Source organism: Salmo trutta, chromosome 17 (assembly GCF_901001165.1).
Source record: "Salmo trutta chromosome 17, fSalTru1.1, whole genome shotgun sequence".
NCBI lineage: Eukaryota > Metazoa > Chordata > Actinopteri > Salmoniformes > Salmonidae > Salmo > Salmo trutta.
Window position 1 is genome coordinate 6804322 of NC_042973.1, and position 26465 is coordinate 6830786.

The 26465-nt window shown below is 43.5% G+C and overlaps 1 protein-coding gene and 1 long non-coding RNA gene across 4 annotated transcripts; one reads left to right on the forward strand and one right to left on the reverse strand.

Annotated features, from left to right (window-relative positions):
* The first annotated feature begins 671 nt into the window (after nucleotides 1-671).
* LOC115151492 (WD repeat-containing protein 47) lies at nucleotides 672-25380 on the forward strand. Of its 3 annotated transcripts, none has more exons than XM_029695470.1 (16): nucleotides 672-1022; nucleotides 4708-4874; nucleotides 6770-6853; nucleotides 7176-7260; nucleotides 7704-8012; nucleotides 8529-8974; nucleotides 10700-10799; nucleotides 11927-12099; nucleotides 19494-19724; nucleotides 19964-20042; nucleotides 21349-21506; nucleotides 21858-22027; nucleotides 22334-22504; nucleotides 22683-22814; nucleotides 23209-23427; nucleotides 24274-25380. In XM_029695470.1, the coding sequence occupies exons 2-16, from the start codon at nucleotides 4717-4719 to the stop codon at nucleotides 24414-24416; spliced, it is 2658 nt and encodes an 885-aa protein (XP_029551330.1). In that variant the 5' UTR covers nucleotides 672-1022; nucleotides 4708-4716; the 3' UTR covers nucleotides 24417-25380. The 3 variants fall into 3 exon arrangements, with proteins under 3 accessions (XP_029551330.1, XP_029551331.1, XP_029551332.1); XM_029695471.1 differs by lacking the exon at nucleotides 672-1022 and adding an exon at nucleotides 1047-1273; XM_029695472.1 differs by lacking the exons at nucleotides 672-1022; nucleotides 4708-4874 and adding an exon at nucleotides 6937-7007 and having other exon boundaries at nucleotides 6769-6853.
* Nucleotides 17484-19503, reverse strand: LOC115151494 (uncharacterized). Its single transcript, XR_003867304.1, has 2 exons — nucleotides 18077-19503; nucleotides 17484-17985 (listed from the first exon to the last, which is right to left on the reverse strand). It is a non-coding gene; the product is annotated as an uncharacterized LOC115151494 (long non-coding RNA).
* Nucleotides 25381-26465: the final 1085 nt, after the last annotated feature.

Sequence of the window (26465 nt, forward strand, 5' to 3'; positions counted from 1 at the left end):
GAATAAGCAGGAGTGAACATTTCCCAGGTTTTCTGGAAATCCCTTTTGGAAGATTCCAGAGTTTTTAGAATGGAATATGCAGGAAATCCAGTATCCTCCAACCTGGGTTTCTAGAGAACCTAGGAATTTGGGGAAAGTTACCATGATTTTGCAACCCTAATAACCAGTCATAAGAAACTAAGGTCACTGATTGTCTCCTGCCTTGCTGCCTCAGTATTGTTCAAGGAAATTGCAGATTGAGGATTGCTTTAATTATTATAATGCTTTGTGTAATGGAAATAGTGTCAGGAACAATTATATTTTGCTTTCTAGGTGATATCCCCCAAAGCATACTGCAACTCCAAAATCAGCCCTTATTTTACCCAATGGGATGGATATATATATATATAAATATATATGCAATGGCTTTAGGTTATAAATGTATTATCAGAAAATCCGATATTTTTCAGATTGAGGCTTTATGATTATGTCTTAGTATAGAAGGCAGGGTATACGTTCTTTCTTAAGCAATTGTGCATTTTGTCAATCTCAAGAAATATTCGTTCTACAGACGGCACACCTTCCAATTGCCAAGGGATGTTATGCCCTTCCCTGCCATTGTCTTCCTCTACTCCACTGCATCTAATTGCTGGAACATGCTATATATAATGTCTGGGAAAGCAATTGCCAGGGATGTAAACAGTTGCAATGCCGTTATTAAGGGACTAAGTGACAATATATATGAATTAAGTGAGCTGCCTGGGTTCGAGCTGAAAGTTGTTGAGCGGACCGCGGGATCCGGGATGCGCCGTCGTAGGTGTGAACCGGCAGCACATCTTCCGTTTGATTGGTGGCTTTCTGCGGTGCACTTGGCAACCGGAGGTTGTGTATAGGCTACTAGAAATACGGTGGGAAAGCGAGAAAAAAAAACTAAGATTTGTATAAAATATCCTTGCTAAAATACATTGTAAACGTTTTCATCTGCTGGCGAAGCTGCGGATTACATTCGCAATTTATGTGACGTTATTTGTAGAGATAAACAGGTGAGAAGGTTAAATTTGTTTTTGGGGTGGCGGCTGTTGGTTGATAGTGTGTTTTTATTCCTGCAGCTCAGTCAATGCATGCTTTGCTAGCCGGATCTATAAACGCGGTACACTCGGTTATCTAGCAAGGTTATTTAGTGGGCTCTCTGCCACTGCGTTGTTCCTGGTGCTAGCCTACTCGGATATAATAATCATTGTACGTGCGCAGTGCTAATGTCTATGCCAGCGAAAAGTCAGGTAGCTCAAATAAGGTAAGCTTATTTAGCTTCTCAACCAGCCGTCATGTGTAGCCTGCAGTAGATGTTTGCAATGCAAAATGAATCTACAGACCGCTTGAATTTTGGCCGGTGACACTGATTTCAGATAGTATAGTGTAAACATGGGAGGTAGAGAGAGAGAGGATGTACCCGTGTTTACAACTTGTACTCCGATGGCAGGCCTTAACTAGGTGTTGCAGAATGTAGTCCTCCTTACCACAGCACTGAATGTAGACCTGGTACCAGGCCGTCTTCATGTCTTTTACAGTTTTTGGTCCATCATTTTGCTTGCTCTTGACAACATCTTAATCTTTCTCCCTGACAATCCTCTGAGTTTATTGACACACACACATCTATGCATGTTTTTCATCAATCACATTTGTATTGGTAATACTAGCACCACTTTTCCCAAAGTGCAATTTAGAACACATCACAAAGGAAAATACTGATTTGCCGACAGCCGTGGTATATCAGACCGTATACCACGGGTATGACAACATTTATTTTTACTGCTTTAATTACGTTGGTAACCAGCTTATAATAGCAATAAGGCACCTTAGGGGCTTGTGGTATATAACCAATATACCACAGCTAAGGGCTGTATCCAGGCACTCCGCGTTGCGTCGTGCTATAAGAACAGCCCTTAGCCGTGGTATATTGGTTATATACCACACCCCCTTGTGCCTTATTGCTTAAATAAATCCAGTTTGCGCATGTGCATAACTACAGATAAATCCGACAGCAGAGTTTGAGTGATAAAAGTTGGAAAGAGGATCTCGAAATCTCAGTGCAAGAAACACTTGCCATAATAATGGCAATTGTGCCATTATTAAGGCCCAGATGTTAAGACTCCAACCAGTTATAAATGGATTATTTGCGAGATTGACTTGTTATTTAAATACGCATAGACCACTGACTAAAATCTGGGTTTGTAATTGCAATTCAATTTTGCCATTGTTTGCTGAGCTAGATGCAGGTAGCCTATAGTCCCTGATGTGACATCTAATTTCAGGGAAAAGTCCACAATGAAACTAACATTTAAATATGGAGAATGATACATTTGCGATAGAGCTGTGACCATGATCATAATTGATATGGTCCCCTGTGGCTCAGTTGGTAGAGCATGGTGTTTGCAACGCCAGGGTTGTAGGTTTGAATCCCACGGGGGACCAGTACGGAGAAGAAAAAAAAATGTATTAAATGTATGTATTCACTACTGTAAGTCGCTCTGGATAAGAGCGTCTGCTAAATGACTAAAATGTAAATGATAACTTCCAATGTAATTAATTAAACATGGCCATGCATAATAACGCAAGGCTACAAACTCAAACTGAGTTACAGGCTATTTATTAAATCCGTTTGCCAGCTCCAGGTAGGATACACGTGTGGCATAAATTGATTTGCAACGACTCCAGTAATATCGTAATTTCAATAAATATTTATTGTATCAAATGGTAGGCTACAGTAACTTACAATGGCATATAAATGAATAGCCTACTTGATGGCCAATAGATGCAAATGTAGCTTGTCTTTCGCCACATTTAATGTCATTTTCATTGTGGACTTTCCCCCCATAATACAAGAACGCGAGGGAGTTCCGTAACTTCCATTTTTTTTTAATTTTCCACTGGTGCAGTGCTCCAGACCCGAGAACTGAGCAAGAGTCAAACCCTTCGCTTGATACTGTTATCCGTTAGGAAAGTCGACATTAGAATGCAGTTTACTTTAAACCACCTTTTTTGAGCTAATTTATCTAAAGAGCTCTAGTGCGCCTAAAGTCGTTTTCCAATGCTCTGTCGCCGTTAAATCAGCTCTATTGCCTTACTATGTTTTATGGAAAAATGTTGTCGCCATAATGACCAATCTATACTGAACAAAAATATAAGCGCAACAATTTCAAAATGGGCCTCACAATGGGACTCAGGATCTCGTCACGGTATCTCTGTGCATTCAAATTGGCATCAATAAAATGCAATTGTGTTCGTTGTCCGTGGCTTATGCCTGCCCCATACCATAACCCCATGGTTGTGAGGCCGGTTGGACATACTGCCAAATTCTTTAAAACTACGTTGGAGGCGGCTTATGGTAGAGAAATTAACATTCAATTCTCTGGTAACAGCTCTTGTCCCTGCAGTCAGCATGCCAATTTCACGCTCCTTCAAAACTTGAGACATCTGTGGCATTATGTGTGTGACAAAATTGCACATTTTAGACTGGCCTTTTATTGTCCCCAGTACAAGGTGCACCTGTGTAATGATCATGCTGTTTAATCAGCTTCTTGATATGCCACACCTCTCAGGTGAATGGATTATCTTGGCAATGCAAAGGAGAAATGCTCACTAACTGTGATGTAAACAAATTTGTGGCCAAAATTTGAGAGAAATAAGCTTTTTGTGCATATGGAACATTTCTGGTATCTTTTATTTCACCTCATGAAACATTGGACCAACACTTTACATGGTGGGTTTTATATTTTTGTTCATTGTAAATAGCCTACCTACAACTGATAAAAATGTGTCACGATATGCGCGGGTCCTGCTCTGTCTCCCTGACTCAGCGGCCTCTGCTGCAGCGCTCTCTCAACCAGTGTTCTCAACTCACACACACACACTCCCCTCCTCCTCTCCACCATTCACGCACTCACTCAGTAACACTAGTGGTTCTGGGGGGTGGGGTGGGGGGGGGGGGGGGTGGCAGTGTGACAACAATTTTGGAACCCCTAAATGTGGAGTATGAAATAATTTTTACATAACACATTTTTGCTATCGTTCTTTTTTATCATCCGTTATTAGACAGTGGCAACGCGGAACATGGTCTTTTGCCTGCAATGCAGTGAAGAAAACGATATGATAACAATAACGTCTAATGTAACTGGCCCCTCTAACAGTACAACTGGCCCCAGCTTGGCCCCCCCAGTTGAAATGGTCCAGAACCGCCACTGCTCAGTAACAGCCTGCTCACTGCCTGATAGTCAGCAGCAGCAGGTCACAGTTAAATATATACATTTTTAAGAGAAATGTCATGGTGGCCGCGGTGCAGTTTAGAAGTAGCCCAAAAACCCAACACCCGCGACTAATACATTTTCACCTGCGACATTGTTTTCAAGGTATCCCTTGGCAACACTGGCAGGCAGAATAATTTTTGTCGGAGCAGATGGTATGAGGGAGGGGGCAGGTACAGCATTAGAATCATTTGTACACTGTAAATTAACTGTAAATTGACCTTAACTAAGCCTGAAAAATGAATTGTATTTAAATAAAAAGGATTTAATACATTGAGACACGATCACGTGTATTTTTTTTTTATTCGTGGGAATACATTGGAACAGCTGCCCTAAATTAAACATTTTTTTTCCCCCTGACAGGTAGATAGTCTCTCTCATTACCCGTCCTGACAGACTGTCTCTCTCTCTCTATCTGTCCTGACAGACTGTCGCCATGACAGCGGAGGAGACCATTAACATCAAAGAGGTGGAGGTGATCAAGCTGATGCTGGACTTCCTCAACTCCAGGAAGCTTCACATCAGCATGCTGGCTCTGGAGAAGGAGAGCGGCGTCATCAACGGCCTTTACTCTGACGACATGCTCTTCCTTAGGTACTAGCATGGCTTTTAGTCTGCTACAAACACAGTGTCATTCTAAAGTCTGTATGGGAATAACCCCAGCTAGGCATGCCACCATTGGGAGGAAGAATCTTCAGAAAGATCACCCCATTAGGACTCTTTTTAAAGCAGCGCTCTTCAATCCCTGTGTGCGGTTTTTCCCTCCAGCCCAGTTCTAATACACAGTGGTCTAAGGCACTGCATCTCAGTGCTAGAGGCGTCACTACAAACCCTGGTTTGATCCCGGGCTGTATCAGAACCGGCCGTGATCGGGAGTCGCATAGGGTGGCACACAATTGGCTCAGCGTTGTCCGGGTTAGGGGAGGGTCTGGCCGGGGTCGGCCGTCATTGTAAATAATAATTTTTTCTTAACTGAAACTGCCTAGTTTAAGGTTAAATAAAATAATAATCACTCTCCACGACTCTGTAAACAAGTCCATGTCCCACACCATCTATTTTCTAGATCCAGCTATCCAAAATGAATGGAAAAGTTAAGCACCATATTATCTTCAAATTTGCAGTGCTTATCTTTTCTATAAATTTGAGGTTGAGGCATAGAGCTGGATCTACACCAACTGATGGGATGTGGACTCATCTTGATATGAGACAACATTTTAAATACTGAAAACATAATTTTTGGAGTGAAATGTCCCTTTAAGTACACCGAAAGTGTTGGCATATGTGAGGTCCTGAGTTCCATTCCCGTTTTTACATGATTCTTATTTCATGATGCACTGCACCTTGTACAGTACTCAGTGACCTTCACCAGAGAGACTCAATCTAAAGATCCCCTCGGGACATTATTCAATTTAGCGTTGGTAAGTGGCTGATTACATAAACGTTTCACTATAATATGATTTTCAAAGTCGTTGTTATTACCCCTCTTTGTTTTCCGTCAGGCTTATCCAATTAGGATGCTCTGTTGCAGTGCTACACACAAATACTAACAATTTAGGATGCTCTGTTGCAGTACTACACACAAATACTAACAATTTAGGATGCTCTGTTGCATTACTACACACAAATACTAATAATTTAGGATGCTCTGTTGCAGTACTACACACAAATACTAATAATTTAGGATGCTCTGTTGCAGTACTACACACAAATACTAATAATTTAGGATGCTCTGTTGCAGTACTACACACAAATACTAATAATTTAGGATGCTCTGTTGCAGTACTACACACAAATACTAACAATTTAGGATGCTCTGTTGCAGTACTACACACAAATACTAACAATTTAGGATGCTCTGTTGCAGTACTACACACAAATACTAACAATTTAGGATGCTCTGTTGCAGTACTACACACAAATACTAACAATTTAGGATGCTCTGTTGCAGTACTACACACAAATACTAACAATTTAGGATGCTCTGTTGCAGTACTACACACAAATACTAATAATTTAGGATGCTCTGTTGCAGTACTACACACAAATACTAATAATTTAGGATGCTCTGTTGCAGTACTACACACAAATACTAATAATTTAGGATGCTCTGTTGCAGTACTACACAAACATACTAACAGCATTCAAGGGGAACTGTACAGTTTTTCATAAAACCTCTGTAACTAACATCTAGCTTATTACTAATCACCACACTGCTACCATAAGGTACAAGCATGGTGAATGGATAAAGGTAAAACAGAATTTCAGAACAACAGGGTCTTGTTCACTACACGGAAGAAAACGACCCGAAACGGAGTGAAATGATCTGGAACTAAACAAAAAAAAATACTGCTTGTTTTAGTTTAATGTTGCAAAGCAGTGTGACCTAATGGACACGACCCAGGTTAACTATATGCCCTGATAGTTATTCCCATGTTGTGCCACTGTTGAGAAGGAGAAGATTAACTCTCCTACTCTGTTCTTCTCCACAGGCAGCTGATTCTAGATGGCCAATGGGAAGAGGTCCTACAATTCATTCAGCCTTTAGAAGGCATGGACAAGTTTGACAAAAAGAGGTGAGAGAACCTTTTTATTTTTTTTTGGAATGCTTATTTGACCCAATGTCTTCCACACAAATGTGAATCTTAACTCTTGCCAGACACACAGGTCAAAGGTTAACTCTTCAGAGATTTGATTAGCCAGTCAAGAGTGAGATGTCAAGACCGAGAGGTGAAATTAGATGTTATCTTTGTACAGTCAACCCATTTTGTTCAATTACATATGAAGAAATACAAAATGTTCCATTTTCAATTTTGGCACATTTTTTTTTTTTTTTTTTTTTTTTTTTTTTTACTGAATGTTATAAATGTGTCTTGTGATCTTGCCTGGCTTGTCCAGGTTCCGCTATATCGTCCTGAAGCAGAAGTTTCTGGAGGCCCTGTGTGTAAATAACGCCATGTCAGCTGCTGACGACCCTCAGAATGTGAGTGGGACAGCCAGTCTATACCGCAAGCTTTGCTTGTACTACTGTATTCAAATAGACATGCTGAGATACTGGCAGCAAAAGCCAACCATCAGTTGAGCAAGATCCATTTCAAGTGTTTCTAGTCTTAGTCTTTGAAGCGATCAACTGATAAAATGGCATATGATTTCTGCCTCTGTTTATATGCTTCAGGTGTAGCAAGCTAAAAACATCACTACGGAAGGAAAACGTGACGCTTCCAGTGTAGTTTCGGAGTAATTTGGAAGTGAATTTCATGTTCAAGGAAAAAAATAAATAATAGGCACTTCCTAATTCATGAATTACATTTCAATGATCTTAAATTGGCGTAGTATTAGTGGGTTATACTATATCTATTTAGTGTGACTTTACTCAGTAAATGCCATTGAATTAATCTCGTCCCCCTTTCCTTATGCTGCCGACAGCTGGAGCTGTCCATGCAGGAAGCGGTCAGGTGTCTCCACAGCCTGGAGGTGTTCTGTCCCTCTAAAGAGGACTACAGTAAACTCTGCCTGCTTCTCACGCTGCCCTGCCTCACCCAACACGCTGAGTTCAAGGATTGGAACCCCAGCACGGCCCGGGTGCACTGCTTCGAGGAGGCCTGCGCCATGGTGGCTGAGTTCATCCCTGCCGACAGGAAACTGAGCGAGGCCGGGTTCAGGGCCAGCGGCAACCGCCTCTTCCAGCTGCTCATCAAAGGAGTTCTGTACGAGTGCTGTGTGGAGTTCTGTCAGGTCGGTGTGGGTCAATCAAATGTATTTATAAAGCCCTTTTTACATCAGCAGTTGTCACAAAGTGCTTTACGTTAACCAGGGCCCCAAAGACCTAAGGAGAAGCAGAGTGGCCAGTTAAAAGTCCCTAGAAGGTAGTAACCTAGAGAGGAATCCAGGCTCAGTAAATATGGCCGATGTGTTGGCTGGAGGTGAATGAGGCCAGTTCTCTAACCTTGTTTCAGAATGGCAAGTGCTTTGAGAAAGGTTGAAAATGTCCCTTTGAAACACCATTGTTCTCCATTTCCGAAACTCTGCAGATGTCCCAAGGATGAGGTACTCCACCACGTACATAATGATAGGGGAGCTTCACAGTAGATCAGTCTACATTATCTTTGCTGATCTGAAAACACAGGATAGGTGAAATTAATATAGAAATATGACTAGCAGGAGTTTTGCTTAGGTAATACCAGTTCAGATGGAGGGAAAGGAGACAAAAAGAGAGCCATTATTAAACGTATCTATACTATTCTCTTCCAGAGCAAAGCCACGGGGGAGGAGATCACGGAGGACGAGGTGCTCTTGGGCGTGGACATGCTGTGTGGCAATGGCTGCGACGAACTCGACCTCTCCCTGCTCTCGTGGCTCCAGAACCTCTCGCCAGGTGCCTTCTCCTGCGCTTTTCAGCAGAAGACCCTGGCCATCCACGTGGATCGTCTGGTCAAGCCAACCAAGGCCGGCCACGCCGACCTGCTCACCCCCCTCATCAGCCGGCTTTCCCCCTGTCCCTCCTCGCCCTTGCAGAGGCCCCAGTCAGCAGACACCTACATGTCTCGGTCCCTGAACCCGGTGCTGGACGGGCTGTCTCATGGCCTGGCGGCCCAGGCCCAGACCAAGAGGGGCACGGAGGGCAGCGTGAGACCGGCGCTCAGCCAAAGCATGGTGGAGAATAACGTGCACCAGCTGGACGACGACTCGCCAGAGAGGTACAGCACTAGGCCCTTCAGGGTTAATTAAGATGTATTTAAATGGGTAGGCACGGCATGACAATACGCTTACTGTAAACAAGCTTCAGGGTTAATTAAGATGTATTTAAATGGGTAGGCACGGCATGACAATACGCTTACTGTAAACAAGCTTCAGGGTTAATTAAGATGTATTTAAATGGGTAGGCACGGCATGACAATACGCTTACTGTAAACAAGCTTCAGGGTTAATTAAGATGTATTTAAATGGGTAGGCACGGCATGACAATACGCTTACTGTAAACAAGCTTCAGGGTTAATTAAGATGTATTTAAATGGGTAGGCACGGCATGACAATACGCTTACTGTAAACAAGCTTCAGGGTTAATTAAGATGTATTTAAATGGGTAGGCACGGCATGACAATACGCTTACTGTAAACACGATACACGCCTTATCAGGATTCACAATGAACCCCAATTCCATTCAGGTCCAAACAAACCCCTTTCCTTGCGCCTGAACCTTTCCTCACCCCTGAACACGTGGAACACATGTTTATACCCTTCTAGATCGACGTGGAGACAAAGCATTGCTGTGTGTGTGTGTGTGTGCTGTTGAATCTTTTTTACCTTCATTTAACTAGGCAGGTCAGTTAAGAACCAAAATGTTATTTACAGTGACGGCCTACCCCGGCCAAACCCTCCCCTAACCCGGACGACGTTGGCCCAATTGTGCGCCGCCCTACGGGACTCCCGATCACGGCCCGATTGTGATACAGACCTGGATCGAACCAGGGTCTGTAGTGACACTTCTAGCACTGTGATGCAGTGCCTTAGACCCCTGAGCAGGTGGTGATTAACCGCCCATAGACCTATACCCTTGGCCATTAATCCAAATAGTGGATCTCTGCATATGGCACTATATTATATTTAGCCTTAATAGTAGTATTAGTAATCGTGTTAACAATGCTTAAACATACATTATAGCTTTGCTGCACTGTCTGAGAGGTCCACCACTCTGCTCTTACAAAGAGCCCGCTGGGGCTGCTGGGTATAAAGATCGAAAGATACTAGTGGCCACATTCAGTATCCTGACACCTATAGGAAAATGTGACTGTCTGTTTGTCTTTTATACCTGTTAAGATAGCTAGTGTTTAAATATAGATTCCATTATGATTCCATTTGATTTAAGACTGACCACATAGTAGTGAATTCTTTTGCAGTTCAGGTATTAAGAGGCTGTAGCAGCATTAAAGTCATTCTATATTGTTGTGATGTAAGCTGAGCCAGGCATTACAAGCTTGATCAGTCCTCTAGGGAGTCCGTTTGGCATCGTGTCATGCACTGGTTCACTGACGAGCTGACTGTGGTCTCTAAGGGCCACTGTGAAATGAAGTACGAAAACATTAGTCGAAAGAAAATTGGATGCGCAAATCGACCATTAGGTCCTACCTACACTTGTGTAGATCTGAAAGGAATGAATAGATGGGTATTTTCCTATACGCCCTGTTGTATTTCGGTCTGTACCGGTCGACTGTTCAGTAGCCAAACGATGATGATGATGATGGTGAGGGTCTATACGCAATATGCTACTAGACCTGCCACCACCTCCCTAGGGTGTAGGGGCCGGTTTGGGATTGGTTGGAAGTGTGCTTGTTTTGCAGTTTATGCCATTTTTGGAGAGGACACTGTAAATCTGTTCCTGCCAAGCCTATAGTCATGTGGATATTTTGTCCCTGTGTCAACAGGATCGTCCCACCGGTTCTGGTTCTGGCCTCCAGTGGACCAAATGTCATGCGCACCCCTCTGGCCCCCGGGACAGACGGTGGGCCGCCAAACGAGAAAGAGGTAATTTCACCCCCTTGTATTACGCAAGGCATTTCCTGTGATGATAAGTGTTAGCGAGACCAGCGCATATAACTATAAATGCCCACCACTAACATTTCTGTAATTTCCTGCAAACCTTTGTGAAAGATTGCGCCCCCATCTGGCCATTCAGAAAAAAACATTAGGACATACATTTATAAAAGGGAATACATATTGTGATCTGTGTCTCTCCCTGTCTGTCCCTCTCCCTGTGTCTCTGTCCCTCTCTCTGTTTCTCTCTCTCTGTTTCTCTGTCTGTCTTTGTCCCTCTCTCTCTGTTTCTCTGTCTGTCTTTGTCCCTCTCTCTCTGTTTCTCTGTCTGTCCCTCTCCCTGTTTCTCTGTCTCTCTCTGTCCCTCTCTCTGTTTCTCTGTCTGTCTGTCTGTCTGTCTGTCTGTCTGTCTGTCTGTCTGTCTGTCTGTCTGTCTGTCTGTCTGTCTGTCTGTCTGTCTGTGTCCCTCTGTCTCTGTTTCTCTGTCTGTCTCTGTCTGTCTCTGTCTCTCTCTGTTTCTCTGTTTCTCTGTCTCTCTCTCTGTTTCTCTGTCTCTCTCTCTGTGTTTCTCTGTCTGTCTCTCTCATATGGTCTCTCTCTCATGGTATCCCCCACACCCCCATCTCCTCATCCACTGACTTTAGTTACCCTTAAATCCACCTCAACGACCTCGTCCACAGAGACCCTGTCACCTGACGGGGGAGTCTATGAGCAACTGCCAACCGCGGCCGCCTCATCTGCTGTGGGGGCCATAATTGAATGACACAGGTCACGGACAGCGGTGAACAATCTGCTTTGATGGCTGGTCCTGACACACTCATTGCTCATTTTAATATATCGCTAAAGCCCAGCAGCTTTAGATTGGATTTTTAGGTGCATGCATAGAGTCACGTTAGAGAGATGAAGCGTTGGCCCATTGTGTGTTTGACGGGGATCCTTGGTAACTATTTTTTTTAATGTGGATTAGCTTTGAGGCCTTGAAATTGTAGAGTTGGCTGTACAGTAGTTTGCCGTGTGTTTTGGAAGTAACCTGTCATGACCTGACATAATGGTGTGTTTCGGTCTTTGTGTACTATATCCGTCTATCTTTCTAAATGCGTGTGTGTCTTCCTCAACAGCATGACAGTGAGCAGGTCCAGGAGTACTACAGGCAGAGGAAGCGTGTTCAGCAGCACTTGGAGCAGAAGCAGCAGCAGAGACAGCTGTACCAGCAGATGCTGCTGGAGGGAGGGGTTCACACACAGGAGGGGCCAGATGCCCAGCACAACCTCACTGAGAAGTTCCTCAACAGGTTAGACCACACACACACACACACACACACACACACACACACACACACACACACACACACCTGGAGGGAGCATAACCTCACTGAGAAGTTCCTCAACAGGTTAGAGACAACACACACACACACACCTGGAGGGAGCATAACCTCACTGAGAAGTTCCTCAACAGGTTAGACCACACACACACACACACACACACACACACACACACACACACACACACACACACACACACACACACACCTGGAGGGAGCATAACCTCACTGAGAAGTTCCTCAACTGGTTAGACAACACACACACCTGGAGGGAGCATAATCTCACTGAGAAGTTCCTCAACAAGTTAGAGACAACACACACACACACACCTGGAGGGAGCATAACCTCACAGAAGTTCCTACATCTTATTAGACTGTCGTTCATTTTTGTATTCCAGAAAAGTTGTCTGACAGTGTTTAAATTTATTCAAATCTAATTGTATTCGTCGCGTACAAAGATTTGCTGATGTTTAATCCCAGTCTCTACAGGAGGCCTTTTACCTCTTGGTAGGCCATCATTGTAAATAAGAATTTGTTCTTAATTGACTTGCCTAGTTAAATAAAATAAATCGCAGGTGCAGCGAAATGCTTATGTTTCTAGCTCCAACAGTGCAATAATACTAGTCATGGCTCATCCTATATAACTACTGCTGTACACACCTTTTCTATTCATATACTGTCCATATTGTCTATACACACTATTTATATATACTATGAGCAACTGCCAACCGCGGCCGCCTCATCTGCTGTGGGGGCCATAATTGAATGACACAGGTCACGGACAGCGGTGTACAATCTGCTTTGATGGCTGGTCTTGACACAGCCAGCCTGCTAGCACACTCATTGCTCATTTTAATATATCGCTAAAGCGACACTTATGAAATGCTTGTAATTATACTTCAGTATTCCATAGTAACATCTGACAAAAATATCTAAAGACACTGAAGCAGCAAACTTTGTGGAAATTAAGATTTGTGTCATTCTCAAAACATTTGGCCACGACTGTACAGTACCAGTCAAAAGTTTCGACACACCTACTCATTCAAGGGTTTTTCTTTATTTGGACTATTTTCTACATTGTAGAATAATAGTGAAGACATCAAAACTATGAAGTAACACATATGGAATCATGTAGTAACCAAAAATGGTTTTCTAATGATCAATTAGCCTTTTGAAATGATAAACTTGGATTAGCTAACACAATGTGCCATTGAAACACAGGAGTGATGGTTGCTGATAATGGGCCTCTGTACACCTATGTAGATATTCCATTAAAAATCAGCCCTTTCCAGCTACAATAGTCATTTACAACATTAACAATGTCTACACTGTATTTCTGATCATTTTGATGTTATTTTAATGGACAAAAAAAAGGTGCTTTTATTTCTTTCTAAATCAAGGACACTTCTAAGTGACCACAAACTTTTGAATGGTAGTGTAAATTTCTAAAAACCTGTTTTTGCTTTGTCATTACGGGGTATTGTGATGTCATTATGGGGTATTGTGATGTCATAATGGGGAATTGATGAGGGGGGAGGGGCAATTTAATACATTTTAGAATAAGGCGTAACAAACGTAACAAAATGTGGAAAAAGTCAAGGGGTTTGAATACTTTCGGAATGCACTAATAGTTTGACAAACGTTTACATGCTTTGCAAGAAGAACGATTTTGTGATATCAATTAAACAATGTTAGCATGAACACAATTGCGTAGTTACCACACTGCTTAGTAGCTATTAAGTAGTAGATTCCCAAACAGCCAACAGTAGTACAATAGTCATTAAGCTGTAATTGTGTAGTAATCCGAATAAGAAATGTTTGTTAACCAGTAGGCATGTCCCAAAACTCTGCTCATCTCTACTCAAATTACAACATCATCACTACTAAATGACCACTCATGTAGTAAATAAGACAAAACATGTATTATTGAGTAAACATGAGGTCATGATGAATAGTAACATAAAAAAATCATGAGCTTGTGGCTATATACTGCCATCTGGTGGTGACTAGAAACAATTGCATAATAGGAACTATTACAAACCTGACAGACCTTAAGAGGATCTGCAGAGGACAATGGAAGAAACTACCAAAATACAGGTGACAAGCTTGTAGCGTCATACCCAAGAAGACTCGAGGCTGTAATCGCTGCCAAAGGGCTTCAACAAAGTACTGAGTAAAAGGTCTGAATACTTTTGTCAATATGATATTTCATTAATTTTTTTGTTGTTGCAAAAATGACAACCTGTTTTTGCTTTGTCATTATGGGGTATTGTGTTATAGATGAGGGAAAAAATACAAATGAATCCAGTTTAGAATAAGGCTGTAACATAACAAAATGTATATATACTGCTCAAAAAAATAAAGGGAACACTTAAACAACACATCCTAGATCTGAATGAAAGAAATAATCTTATTAAATATTTTTTTCTTTACATAGTTGAATGTAATGACAACAAAATCACACAAAAATAATCAATGGAAATCCAATTTATCAACCCATGGAGGTCTGGATTTGGAGTCACACTCAAAATTAAAGTGGAAAACCACACTACAGGCTGATCCAACTTTGCTGTAATGTCCTTAAAACAAGTCAAAATGAGGCTCAGTAGTGTGTGTGGACTCCACGTGCCTGTATGACCTCCCTACAACGCCTGGGCATGCTCCTGATGAGGTGGCAGATGGTCTCCTGAGGGATCTCCTCCCAGACCTGGACTAAAGCATCCGCCAACTCCTGGACAGTCTGTGGTGCAACGTGGCGTTGGTGGATGGAGCGAGACATGTCCCAGATGTGCTCAATTGGATTCAGGTCTGGGGAACGGGCGGGCCAGTCCATAGCATCAATGCCTTCCTCTTGCAGGAACTGCTGACACACTCCAGCCACATGAGGTCTAGCATTGTCTTGCATTAGGAGGAACCCAGGGCCAACCGCACCAGCATATGGTCTCACAAGGGGTCTGAGGATCTCATCTCGGTACCTAATGGCAGTCAGGCTACCTCTGGCGAGCACATGGAGGGCTGTGCGGCCCCCCAAAGAAATGTCACCCCACACCATGACTGACCCACCGCCAAACCGGTCATGCTGGAGGATGTTGCAGGCAGCAGAACGTTCTCCACGGCGTCTCCAGACTCTGTCACGTCTGTCACGTGCTCAGTGTGAACTTGCTTTCATCTGTGAAGAGCACAGGGCGCCAGTGGCGAATTTGCCAATCTTGGTGTTCTCTGGCAAATGCCAAACGTCCTGCACGGTGTTGGGCTGTAAGCACAACCCCCACCTGTGGACGTCGGGCCCTCATACCACCCTCATGGAGTCTGTTTCTGACCGTTTGAGCAGACACATGCACATTTGTGGCCTGCTGGAGGTCATTTTGCAGGGCTCTGGCAGTGCTTCTCCTGCTCCTCCTTGCACAAAGGCGGAGGTAGCGGTCCTGCTGCTGGGTTGTTGCCCTCCTATGGCCTCCTCCATGTCTCCTGATGTACTGGTCTGTCTCCTGGTAGCGCCTCCATGCTCTGGACACTACGCTGACAGACACAGCAAACCTTCTTGCTACAGCTCGCATTGATGTGTCATCCTGGATGAGCTGCACTACCTGAGCCACTTGTGTGGGTTGTAGACTCCGTCTCATGCTACCACTAGAGTGAAAGCACCGCCAGCATTCAAAGTGACCAAAACATCAGCCAGGAAGCATAGGAACTGAGAAGTGGCCTGTGGTCCCCACCTGCAGAACCACTCCTTTATTGGGGGTGTCTTGCTAATTGCCTATAATTTCCACCTGTTGTCTATTCCATTTGCACAACAGCATGTGAAATGTATTGTCAATCAGTGTTGCTTCTTAAGTGGACAGTTTGATTTCACAGAAGTGTGATTGACTTGGAGTTACATTGTGTTGTTTAAGTGTTCCCTTTATTTTTTTGAGCAGTGTATGTGTATATATATATATATATATATCACACACACACACACACACACACACACACACACACACACACACACACACACACACACACACAGTGCATTCTGAAAGTATTTCTAAACTTGATAATTGAGTTGGAGACGTGCGTAGCCAAGCAGTCATGGGTGAACAGAGAGTACAGGAGGGGGCTGAGCACGCACCCCTGTGTGGCCTGTGTTGAGGATCAGTGTGGCAGAGGTGTTGTTGCCTACCTTAACCACCTGGAGTTGGCCTGTCAGGAAGTCTAGGACTCAGTTGCACAGGGAGGAGTTCAGACCTATGGCTCTGAGCTTAGTGATGAGCTTGGAGGGCACTATGGTGTTGAAGACTGAGCTATAGTCGATGAACAGCATTCTCACTCTGTCCAGGTAGGATAGGGCAGTGTGCAGTGCAATGGCGACAGTTTCAAACGAGAGTTTGTATTAGACAAATTCAGGTATGTTTATCCCCGTTTTTGTTCCGTTTGCTTCCGTGTAAGAAATGCTTTTCAACAGAATCGGCGGAATGAATACACCCCTGATCACACGCAAACACAGTTCACTTTCATAGCAGCCACATACGAACAGCATGATCATTTTGCTCATTGTACAATTCCTTCTCGCATCTACACACTCTCCTCCTCTCACCTTGCTTGTGGACTTTTGTGCACAATACATCAGCTGCCTGTGACCAGGTGAAAAAAAACCTTTCCAAGCTAAACCTTCATAACATAACCGCTACACACAGCCTACATCGTTTTCACCATATTAGATAACATCATATAGTCAACATAGCTACTAGATCTAACGCGTTAGTAAACCCGCTACAATCATGCAGTACAATCAGTAAGCAGTTACACTGGAGGGTTTGCCCCGGTGGCAATAAATTAATAAAACCAAAAGCTTACATTGACTTGGAAGAGTTCCGGTGTTGGGTAGCCATAGCCAGCTAGCGAAAATAGCATCCCTCTGTTTGAGTAGGAAAAACTAGCTAGCTGCATTTGCTAGCTAAGTGAAAGGGGAAAATTATATAAAATATAGCTTGCTCTCTCTCGCATCTCCTTTATTTTTTAAGAAATGTATTTGTTCAAAACTATTGTCTTTCTCTTTGAATCAACTACTCACCACACTTTATGCACTGTAGTGCTAGCTCACTGTAGCTTATCCTTTCAGTACTAGATTAATTCTCTGATCCTTTGATTGGGTAGACATGTCAGTTCATGCTGCAAGAGCACTAATAGGTTGGAGGACGTCCTCCGGAAGTTGTCATAATTACTGTGTAAGTCTATGGAAGGTGGTGAGAACCATGAGCCTCCTAGGTTTTGTATTGAAGTCAATGTACCAAGAGGAGGACAGAAGCTAGCTGTCCTCCGGCTACACCATGGTGCTACCCTACAGAGTGATGTTGAGGCTACTGTAGACCTTCATTGCAAAACAGTGTGTTTTAATCAATTATGTAATGTCCAAAAGTTATTTTTGGCTGTAGGAAATAATACATTATTTGCTCAGAACGTTTCTAGTAAGAAATAACACAAAAAAAGCTAAAATGCTGCACAGTAGGCTAGGAGTTGAAAACAGGGCGACTGTGTCTGTCAGCGCCATCTTGCTTTATATCCAGTGATCCTAGATGTTATACCTGGCTAGCTTAACCTTATCTAGACCAGATGGTGAATCATGCAATATTTTTTTTTTAAAGAAATACTTTAGTGCTTTTGGAGTTTCATATTTTTCAATATTCAATTTTTGCTCCGGTCAGACAAGTGTCAAGCTGAGACACTTTAGCTTCCACATAAAAAGAGGGCCTGGGAGGCAACAAGCCACTGCCTCATCCATCTTTCATCACAGGGACTCAGAGTTGTCTTTCTCCATGCCTGTATTCCTCCCAGACAGACTGGGATGCTTGTTGTGAACGCAGAGGTAGACCTCACCTGGAGGGAGACACAAACCATCTGTAAGGACCCAGGATTACAATTTCCTGAATGATGTGAAGTAAATTGAACAGAGGGATGTCAGACTCACCCAACATCTCCTCCTGTTCCTACTTCTCAAACTTGTCTCAGCCCTGCCTGGCGCTTTCCTTTCTTCTGGGCATGGCCCAGATAGATCCGCCTCCCGTTGAACTCCTTCCCGTACATTTCTTCCATTGCCTGAGGAGGTCAGATATAGTGCATTGAGACACTGGACAGACACTGAGCTCTATTCCACATCTAGATGGTGATTTATAATGTATGGCATCACTCATCCTCTGGGCATCCTTAAAGGGTCTGATAAACATTTTTCTCTCATTGAGCATCATGCTGTTGTGAAGTGCACAAAACCATAACCCTTTGAAGAGCCATTGTCATCACAAATCACCTTGCAGAAGCTGATGTCTCCGAAGATGGAGAAGGTGTCGTACAGGGCTATGCTGCAAAACTGACTTATCAAGATTGTTCAGATAGATGTTACCAACGGCACTCCTCCTCATGGTAGGGTCTTGATGATACCAAATGATGCGCATAGGTTTTCCTTTGTCCACTTAAATATCTTGCACACAAGCCCAAGAAATGTTAGGGTATATGGGGAAACAATTCTGATAAGAAAAATAACTAATATTCAACATTCCCGGGAACCAGAGAATCACTTTAATGTTTTTTTCTACAACATTCTAAAGCTCCCATTGTTAAATCAGCGACGACAACACACATTCTAGCCTCTAAGCATTTCAATCATATCAACTGCATAATATCTATTATTATCTACCACTTCAACCTCTGTTTATCCAGCCATTAACCCCTCTAACCTAAATTAGTCCTTCCTTCCATTACAGATACATTCATTCATCCTCTGTCCATCAAACCAATCAATCACCCCAACATTCTTTCACCTGTCATCGTGTCACCTCTTCCCTCTGCTCCAGCTATGTGGCTCCCATCTTGAATGTCGCTCCATCTGTCGGAGGCTTGAAAGACTAAACGTTCAACTCTGGCTGAAGATCGTAGTCCAGTCCTACTCTATTATATACCTGTATTATTTGATTCTTGTTTGTTTTGATTTTTCATGCGCTTTGGGTTTTCTTTTTGTAGTGAAAAGATCTTAAAAAATACCTTGTTTCAGCCCTCCACCTCTTCATCTATTAGGTATTTTATCCCTCCTTTAGTTTTCTATCTATCCATTATTTCTTTATCCCTCCAAGCATACATTCTGTCTTTAATCCTCCATACATCCATTATTCTTCTCATTTTATTCGTAGATTAGTTTTTGACACGCTCAAAAATACATTTGCTCAATTACCATTTGTTTAAAAAAAATACGAATTGTTGTTTTGGTTAGTGATCTAAATAGTCATTTATTTGTGTCACAGTAGTTCAATGAGCTTGTGTTTCAGTTGGTGTGGAATAATGTATATTCTCTCAGCTGCTTCATTGACTCCAATCGATGATGTGTGTGTGTGTAGGTCCATCCAGAAGCTGGAGGAAATGAACGTGGGAATGGACAATGTGGGAGAGGGGGGGGTCCAGTCTGTGAGCCAGCAGTGTAACAGGACCCCTGGACCCAACTCTAGTACCCAGACCCAAGAGACAGGCCCTCTCAGGGACAAGCCGGGGGGGGTCAGCAGCACCCCTCTCATGGCAGAGTCTCAGGGCATGCCCTCCTTCGACGAGTCCCCGGTCCAGAACACTCAGAGGTGAGAGGTCACGAAGAGGGCCAGACTAGAATCTGTGTTTTCCTAAAATGCTTCCTGTGGTTAAGGAATACTAGGATCCACCGGGACCCTCAAGGTTTTCCTTGTGGTCACTAGGGGTGGAAAGTTTGGGAACCACTGTTCTAAACAATATACAGACACTATTGTCCCCTTGTTTGGGAGGATTTGAAGTAAGTCCACTGATACACAATAACAAACTCTTTATGTTTTGATTCCCTCAGTGATCAAAGAAACAGGGCCACTCTGCCTACGCTTCAGGATGATTCGGGAGGCTCCCCGATGCGCAACAATTCTCAGAAGGTAGGCTTCCAGTGGACTGAGAGCCTAACCCTGAGTGGACCTCCCCTCTGAACCTGGTTCCTCTCTAGGTATCTTCATCGTAGGGAGTTCTTTTTCACTCACTCCTACTGCCTGCTCTTTGGAGTATAGTCCAGGTTACTGAAAATAACTTTGTGACAATTACTTAGAAAGTGCCTTCAGGAAGTATTCACACCCCTTGACCTTTTTCTACATTTTGTGTTACAGCAGTGAATTTCAAAGACACATTCAACCACAAATACCAGGGAGGTTTTCCAATGCCTTGCTAAGAAGGGCAGCTATTGGTAGATCGTTTTTTACCAAACATTGAATATCCCTTTGAGCACGGTGAAGTTATTAATTACACTTTGGATGGAGAGGAAGAAAAAACACTCAAGAATTTCACTATGAGGCCAATGGTGACTTTAAAACAGTTTGATGGCTGTGATAGGAGAAAACTGAGGAAGTCTGTACAGAATACAATATCCCAAAACACGCATCCTGTTTGCAACCAGGCACTACAGTAATACTGTAAAAAATGTGGCAAAGCGATTTTAACTTTTTTTTGTGTTTGTTTGAGGCAAATCCAAAACAACACATTACTGAGTACCACTCTCCATATTTTCAAGCATAGTGGTGGCTGCATCATGTTATATGGATGCTTGTAATCGTTAAGAACTGGGGAGTTTTTCAGGATAAAAAAATTAACTGAATGGTGTTAAATACAGGCAAATTCCTAAAGGAAAACCTGGTTCAGTCTGCTTTCCACCAGACACTGGGAGATGAATTCACCTTTCATCAGGACAATAACCTAAAACACAAGGCCAAATCTACACTGAAGTTGTTTACCAAGAAGACAGTGAATGTTCCTGAGTGGCCGAGTTACAGTTTTGACATAAATCTGCTTGAAAATCTATGGCAAGACCTGAAAATGGTTGTCTAGCAATGATCAACAACCAGTTTGACAGAGGTTGAAGAATTTTTTTAAATAATAATGGGCAAATGCAGGTGTGGAAAGCTCTTAGAGATTTACACTGAAAGACTCACTCTGTGAACGTTGCTCCTACAGAGTATTGATTCAGGTGTGTGAATACTTATGTAAATTAGATATTTCTGTATGTTCAATAAATTTGCTAAAATTCCTAAAAACATGGGGTATTGTTTTTAGATGGGTGAGAGAAAAGAAATGTAATCCATTTTGAATTCAGGCTGTAACACAACAAAATGTGGTATGAATACTTTCTGAAGGCACTGTATAAAAAGGCTTTAAAAAATAAATTTGATTCATAATGGATTGATGTGTGTTCAGATGGAGAAGTCCAAGGCCCAGTTTGTGGCAGTGAACAGTCTGGAGGACACGCAGGCGTTGCGCGCTGTGGCCTTCCACCCCACGGGGGCGCTGTATGCCGTGGGCTCCAACTCCAAAACCCTGCGCGTCTGTGCTTACCCAGACACCCTCAACACAAGGTAACGAACTACCTGTACTCAGACCGATCCCAAAACTAACAAAGTTCTTACCCCAAGTGTGTGACCACAGACCCCTGGTCCTGGAGAACTACAGGGTGTGGATACAAATCCCTGGTCCTGGAGAACTACAGGGTGTGCAGGTTTTTGGTCCAGCCCAGTGTTGACATGCCTGATTCACAGATTAGGTGTATTAGTGCTGGGCTGGAACAAATGCCTGCTACTTACTGATGCTCTCAAAGACCAACGGTGTTTGGAAAGAACCAGGTTTTAAGCAATACAGATGAAGCTTCCTGAAGCCCATTGGCTGTTTTAATTGTTGTATGGTTTCTCCGTTGATTTGTCTCCCTCTAGTGGGTCAGGTCCAGTCAAGCAGCCGGTGGTGCGCTTCAGAAGGAACAAGCACCACAAGGGTTCCATCTACTGTGTGGCCTGGAGTCACTGTGGACAACTGCTGGCCACAGGCTCCAATGATAAATATGTCAAAGTGTTGCCCTTCAACGCAGAAACCTGCAATGCCACAGGTATGTGTGTGTGTGTGTGTGTGTGTGTGTGTGTGTGTGTGTGTGTATTTTTCATGTCTGCATTTGTCATCCGTTTTATTTTTTTAATTTTACCTTTATTTAACTAGGCAAGTCAGTTAAGAACAAATTCTTATTTTCAATGACGGCTTAGGAACAGTGGGTTAACTGCCTTGTTCAGGGCCAGATCAACCTTGTCAGATCTTGCAACCTTTCGATTACAAGTCCAACGCTCGAACCACTAGACTACCTGCCTGCCGTTTTGATTGAGGTGTGTGTGTGTGTGTGTGTGTGTGCGTGTGCGCGTAGGGCCAGACCTGGAGTTCAGTATGCATGACGGCACCATCAGAGACCTGGCGTTCATGGAGGGTCCTGAGAGTGGAGGATCCATCCTGATTAGCGCCGGAGCCGGAGACTGTAACATCTACACCACTGACTGCCAGAGAGGACAGGGGCTGCACGCTCTCAGTGGGCATACAGGTGTGTGTGTGTGTGTGTGTGTGTGTGTGTACAAACACACACAGTCCACTTGAACAAGCACTTAACCAGAGAGATTATAATGTAGTAATAATATCGGACTCCTGATCAAATTCCAAATGCTTCATTTAGACAGTATCCAATATGACGTTTATACTGTATCCATGTGTCCTTCTCCCAGGTCACATCCTGTCTCTGTACACGTGGGGTGGCTGGATGATCGCCACGGGCTCCCAGGATAAGACTGTCCGCTTCTGGGACCTGAGAGTCCCCAGCTGTGTGAGGGTGGTGGGGACAGCCCTGCATGGCTCTGGTAGGTATTCTGCTAGTCCCTGTCAATATGACTGGCACACCAGGCGACTGGATAAGAGTTGGCGATGACATGGTGATACGCATCTGTTTAAAAACTCTGTTTCTGCCTTTCTGTCTTCTTTATCTACCTGGGCAAGACTGAGCCGAAGGCTGGAAAATATGTCTGTGTAAGATACAGTTTACCCACAAGGGGGCACTGATAGTATTGTCAGTGGACTTACATTCACCATAGCCTTAGGTGTAACAAATGACAACCAATGGGTTGAGTTCAATAGGGTGAAGGTGTTGAGCTTATAACGGAACTTGTCCAATAAGAACATCAATTTGTGTTTCCTGTTGCAAAGCGTTTTGCTACGTCGTGCCCTACTGAACAGACCCTTGTTGTTTATTCTCAGGCAGTGCAGTGGCCTCGGTAGCTGTTGACCCCAGCGCTCGTCTCTTGGCAACGGGACAAGAGGACTGCAGCTGCATGCTCTATGACATCAGAGGAGGCCGGATGGTGCAGACGTACCGCCCACACACCAGCGACGTGCGCTCCGTCCGTTTCTCTCCCGGGGCACACTATCTGCTCACGGGTTCCTACGACAACAAAGTCATCATCACTGACCTGCAAGGTACCGCCTGGTCCGCACACGCACAAACCCAACAAGGTACCGCCTGGTCTGCGCGCACACACAAACCCAACAAGGTACCGCCTGGTCTGCGCGCACACACAAACCCAACAAAGTACCGCCTGCTCCGCTCACGCACACACAAACCCAACAAGGTACCGCCTAGTCCGCGTGCACACACACACACACAAACCCAACAAGGTACCACCTAGTCCGCGCGCACACACACAAACCCAACACGGTACCGCCTGGTCCGCGCGCACACACAAACCCAACAAGGTACCGCCTAGTCCGCGCGCACACACACAAACCCAACACGGTACCGCCTGGTCTGCGCGCACACACAAACCCAACAAGGTACCGCCTGGTCCACGCATACACACAAACCCAACAAGGTACCGCCTGGTCCGCGTATACACACGGCAGCTTTCAAAGTGCTTCGTATACTGTGTAACACAAAAGCTTTCTCTATTGTGAAGACCTGTTTGGTTTACTTGTAGTTTTTTTTTTGTCTCGACTGCTTTGCTCATGTAGTCAGACGTTGACATCATCATCCTGACTTGCCCCCGTCCCCGATCTCTTCAGGGCTCTGTCCCAATTCTCTATTCTCCTGAAGTGTGCACTTTCCCACTCACTCTCGTGGATTTGACAAGGGTGCAAACTCCCTCTAGTCAATGCTAACACCAGGTGAATGCTTTCAAATAGATGACGGAGCATGTGTTAGTGCACACTTCAGGAGATTAGTGAAGAATCTTGATTTACATTACAGTTAGTGTGGAGTCCACGTGCCTCATGGTTTGTTTGTGTGTGTGTGTGTGTGTGTGTGTGTGTGTGTTAATGAATCACCAGGTGACCTGACGAAGCAGCTTCCTCTGACGGTGGCGGCGGAGCACGGGGACAAGGTCATCCAGTGTAGGTGGCACACGCACGACCTCTCCTTCCTGTCCTCCTCCGCAGACAGGACAGTCAAACTCTGGGCCCAGTGTCCATGACACTGCTGGCTGGCACTGGGAACACTGGAAACCACTGTAGCAACTATAGCTCTTAAATCTGGTGTTACTGGGAACACTGGCCACCACAACGAGCACAACACACAGTCCACATCCTAGGACATACCTGCCCCTGTACCCCTCCGCAAGGCTCTTAGAGGTGTGTGTTACATGTATGTAATGCTGTGTGTTTACACTGGATATCACTGCTGTGTCATTTATGGCAATGCTTTTAGCCTTTCTTTAGCATCTGTGCCTCTTGCTAACAGTCGAGCTATACAAAACCACCTTCATTTGACTGTAACGATACGGCGACACCACCTCTATAGTCCTGTTGAAAATAATATACTCATCAAATGCATGTTAGCATCATAGTCTACACTCGCTTAAAGCACACCACAGTCCCTCCTGTTGTTTTCATATAGTCCAGTTTTTAGTTAGCTGTTCTGACGGATGCAGAATGCCTTATTTAGTCCATTCAAACCACATTATGTGAATCATATGGTGCCTTGGGTAACAGTTTTGAATTTTGAATGTGCGGTGTACATTTTCAGCTTCAAGATGGATGCAAGAAAGGAGGCCTTCATATCTAAAGCTTTATCTTGACATGTTCTTATTAACAGCTTGTAAATGTTTTAGGATTAAAATAATCTTGACATAAATTGTTGTTGGTAGTACTATGCCACTTATCAAAGATCTCAAAGTTGGGAATACATGGCGTTCTTGAAGTATAAGATAATTATATCACATGTTGTTGGAGGATTGTGTTTGGGATTTCATCTGCGTGTGGATTTTTGTAAATGAATTGTATAAATATGTAATGGGGATTTTCTGTAATATTGTAACAATTGTTAATTACATTTTAATGAACAGTATTTCAGTTGGGCTGAAGCGGGGGGGGTCAGGGTAGCCTAGTGGTTACAGAGTTGGACTAGTAACCAAAAGGTTGCAAGTTCGAATCCCCGAGCTGACAAGGTACAAATCTGTCGTTCTGCCCCTGAACAAGGCAGTTAACCCATTGTAGGCCGTCATTGAAAATAAGAATTTGTTCTTAACTGACTTGCCTAGTTAACTAAAGGTAAAATAAAAAGCTTGCTTGGATGGTAAATGATAGACTGAGTTTTTATGGTTGTTTTTGGACCGCAATTATGACTGATGAAAAAGCACTTGCCCATCTGTGGAGCGATGTTAGAGCTATCGGAAATTAAATCCCGATACATTTTTGGTGGCACTAATTTCACTCCATGGGAATACCTGTCAGCAGAGGATAGGTTTTAACAGCACTGTAATGTACTTTGTAAAATGTGAAGCCTTTGCCTAGGCTAAAAGGTTTTTATACACATGCATAGAAATACAAATTAGTGGAAATGAACTTTGTCACGTACCGTATTAGAGTATCAACACTGCACATTGGAGCACTTAGCTGTGTCAAAGTAGGACTATATGTCAGTTTCCCTGCACAAGTAGTTCAAGGGTATAATAGTTAGTGATTTTTGGTGTACTTAAAAGATACATTAAATGCAACTACGACATCAAATTCTCTCTCTTGCATTGATTGCAGTTCAGTTAGTCACGTGACATATACAGTGCCTTCAGAAAGTATTCACACCCCTTGATTTGTTTACAATTAAATTTTTTTGTTACAGCCTGAATTTTAAATGGATTACATGTAGTTTTTTTTTCACTGGCCTACACAGAATACCCCCATAATGGCAAAGTGAAATTAATTTACAAATGAATTAAAAGTTGACATTTCTTGAGTCAAGTATTCAACCCCCTTTTGTTACGGCAAGCCTACATAAGTTCAGGAGTAAACATGTGCTTAACAGGTTGCATAGGTTGCATGGACTCACTCTGTGTGCAGTAAGTGTTTAGCGTGATTTTGAAACGACTACCTCATCTCTGTACCCCACAAATATAATTACCTGTAAGGTCCCTCAGTCGAGCAGTGAATTTCAACCACAAAGACCAGGGAGGTTTTCCAATGCCTTGCAAAGGACACCTATGGGTAGATGGGGAAATATAAAAAAAAAACACATTGAATATCCCTTT

Excerpts from the sequence above, each read along its gene's own strand:
- LOC115151492 (XM_029695470.1), top strand. The coding sequence starts at position 4,717 with ATGACAGCGGAGGAGACCATTAACATCAAAGAGGTGGAGGTGATCAAG. Across the intron at positions 8,013-8,528 it reads GCTGTGTGGAGTTCTGTCAG|AGCAAAGCCACGGGGGAGGA; the intron begins GTCGGTGTGGGT and ends ATTCTCTTCCAG. Across the intron at positions 22,505-22,682 it reads CGCTCTCAGTGGGCATACAG|GTCACATCCTGTCTCTGTAC; the intron begins GTGTGTGTGTGT and ends TCCTTCTCCCAG.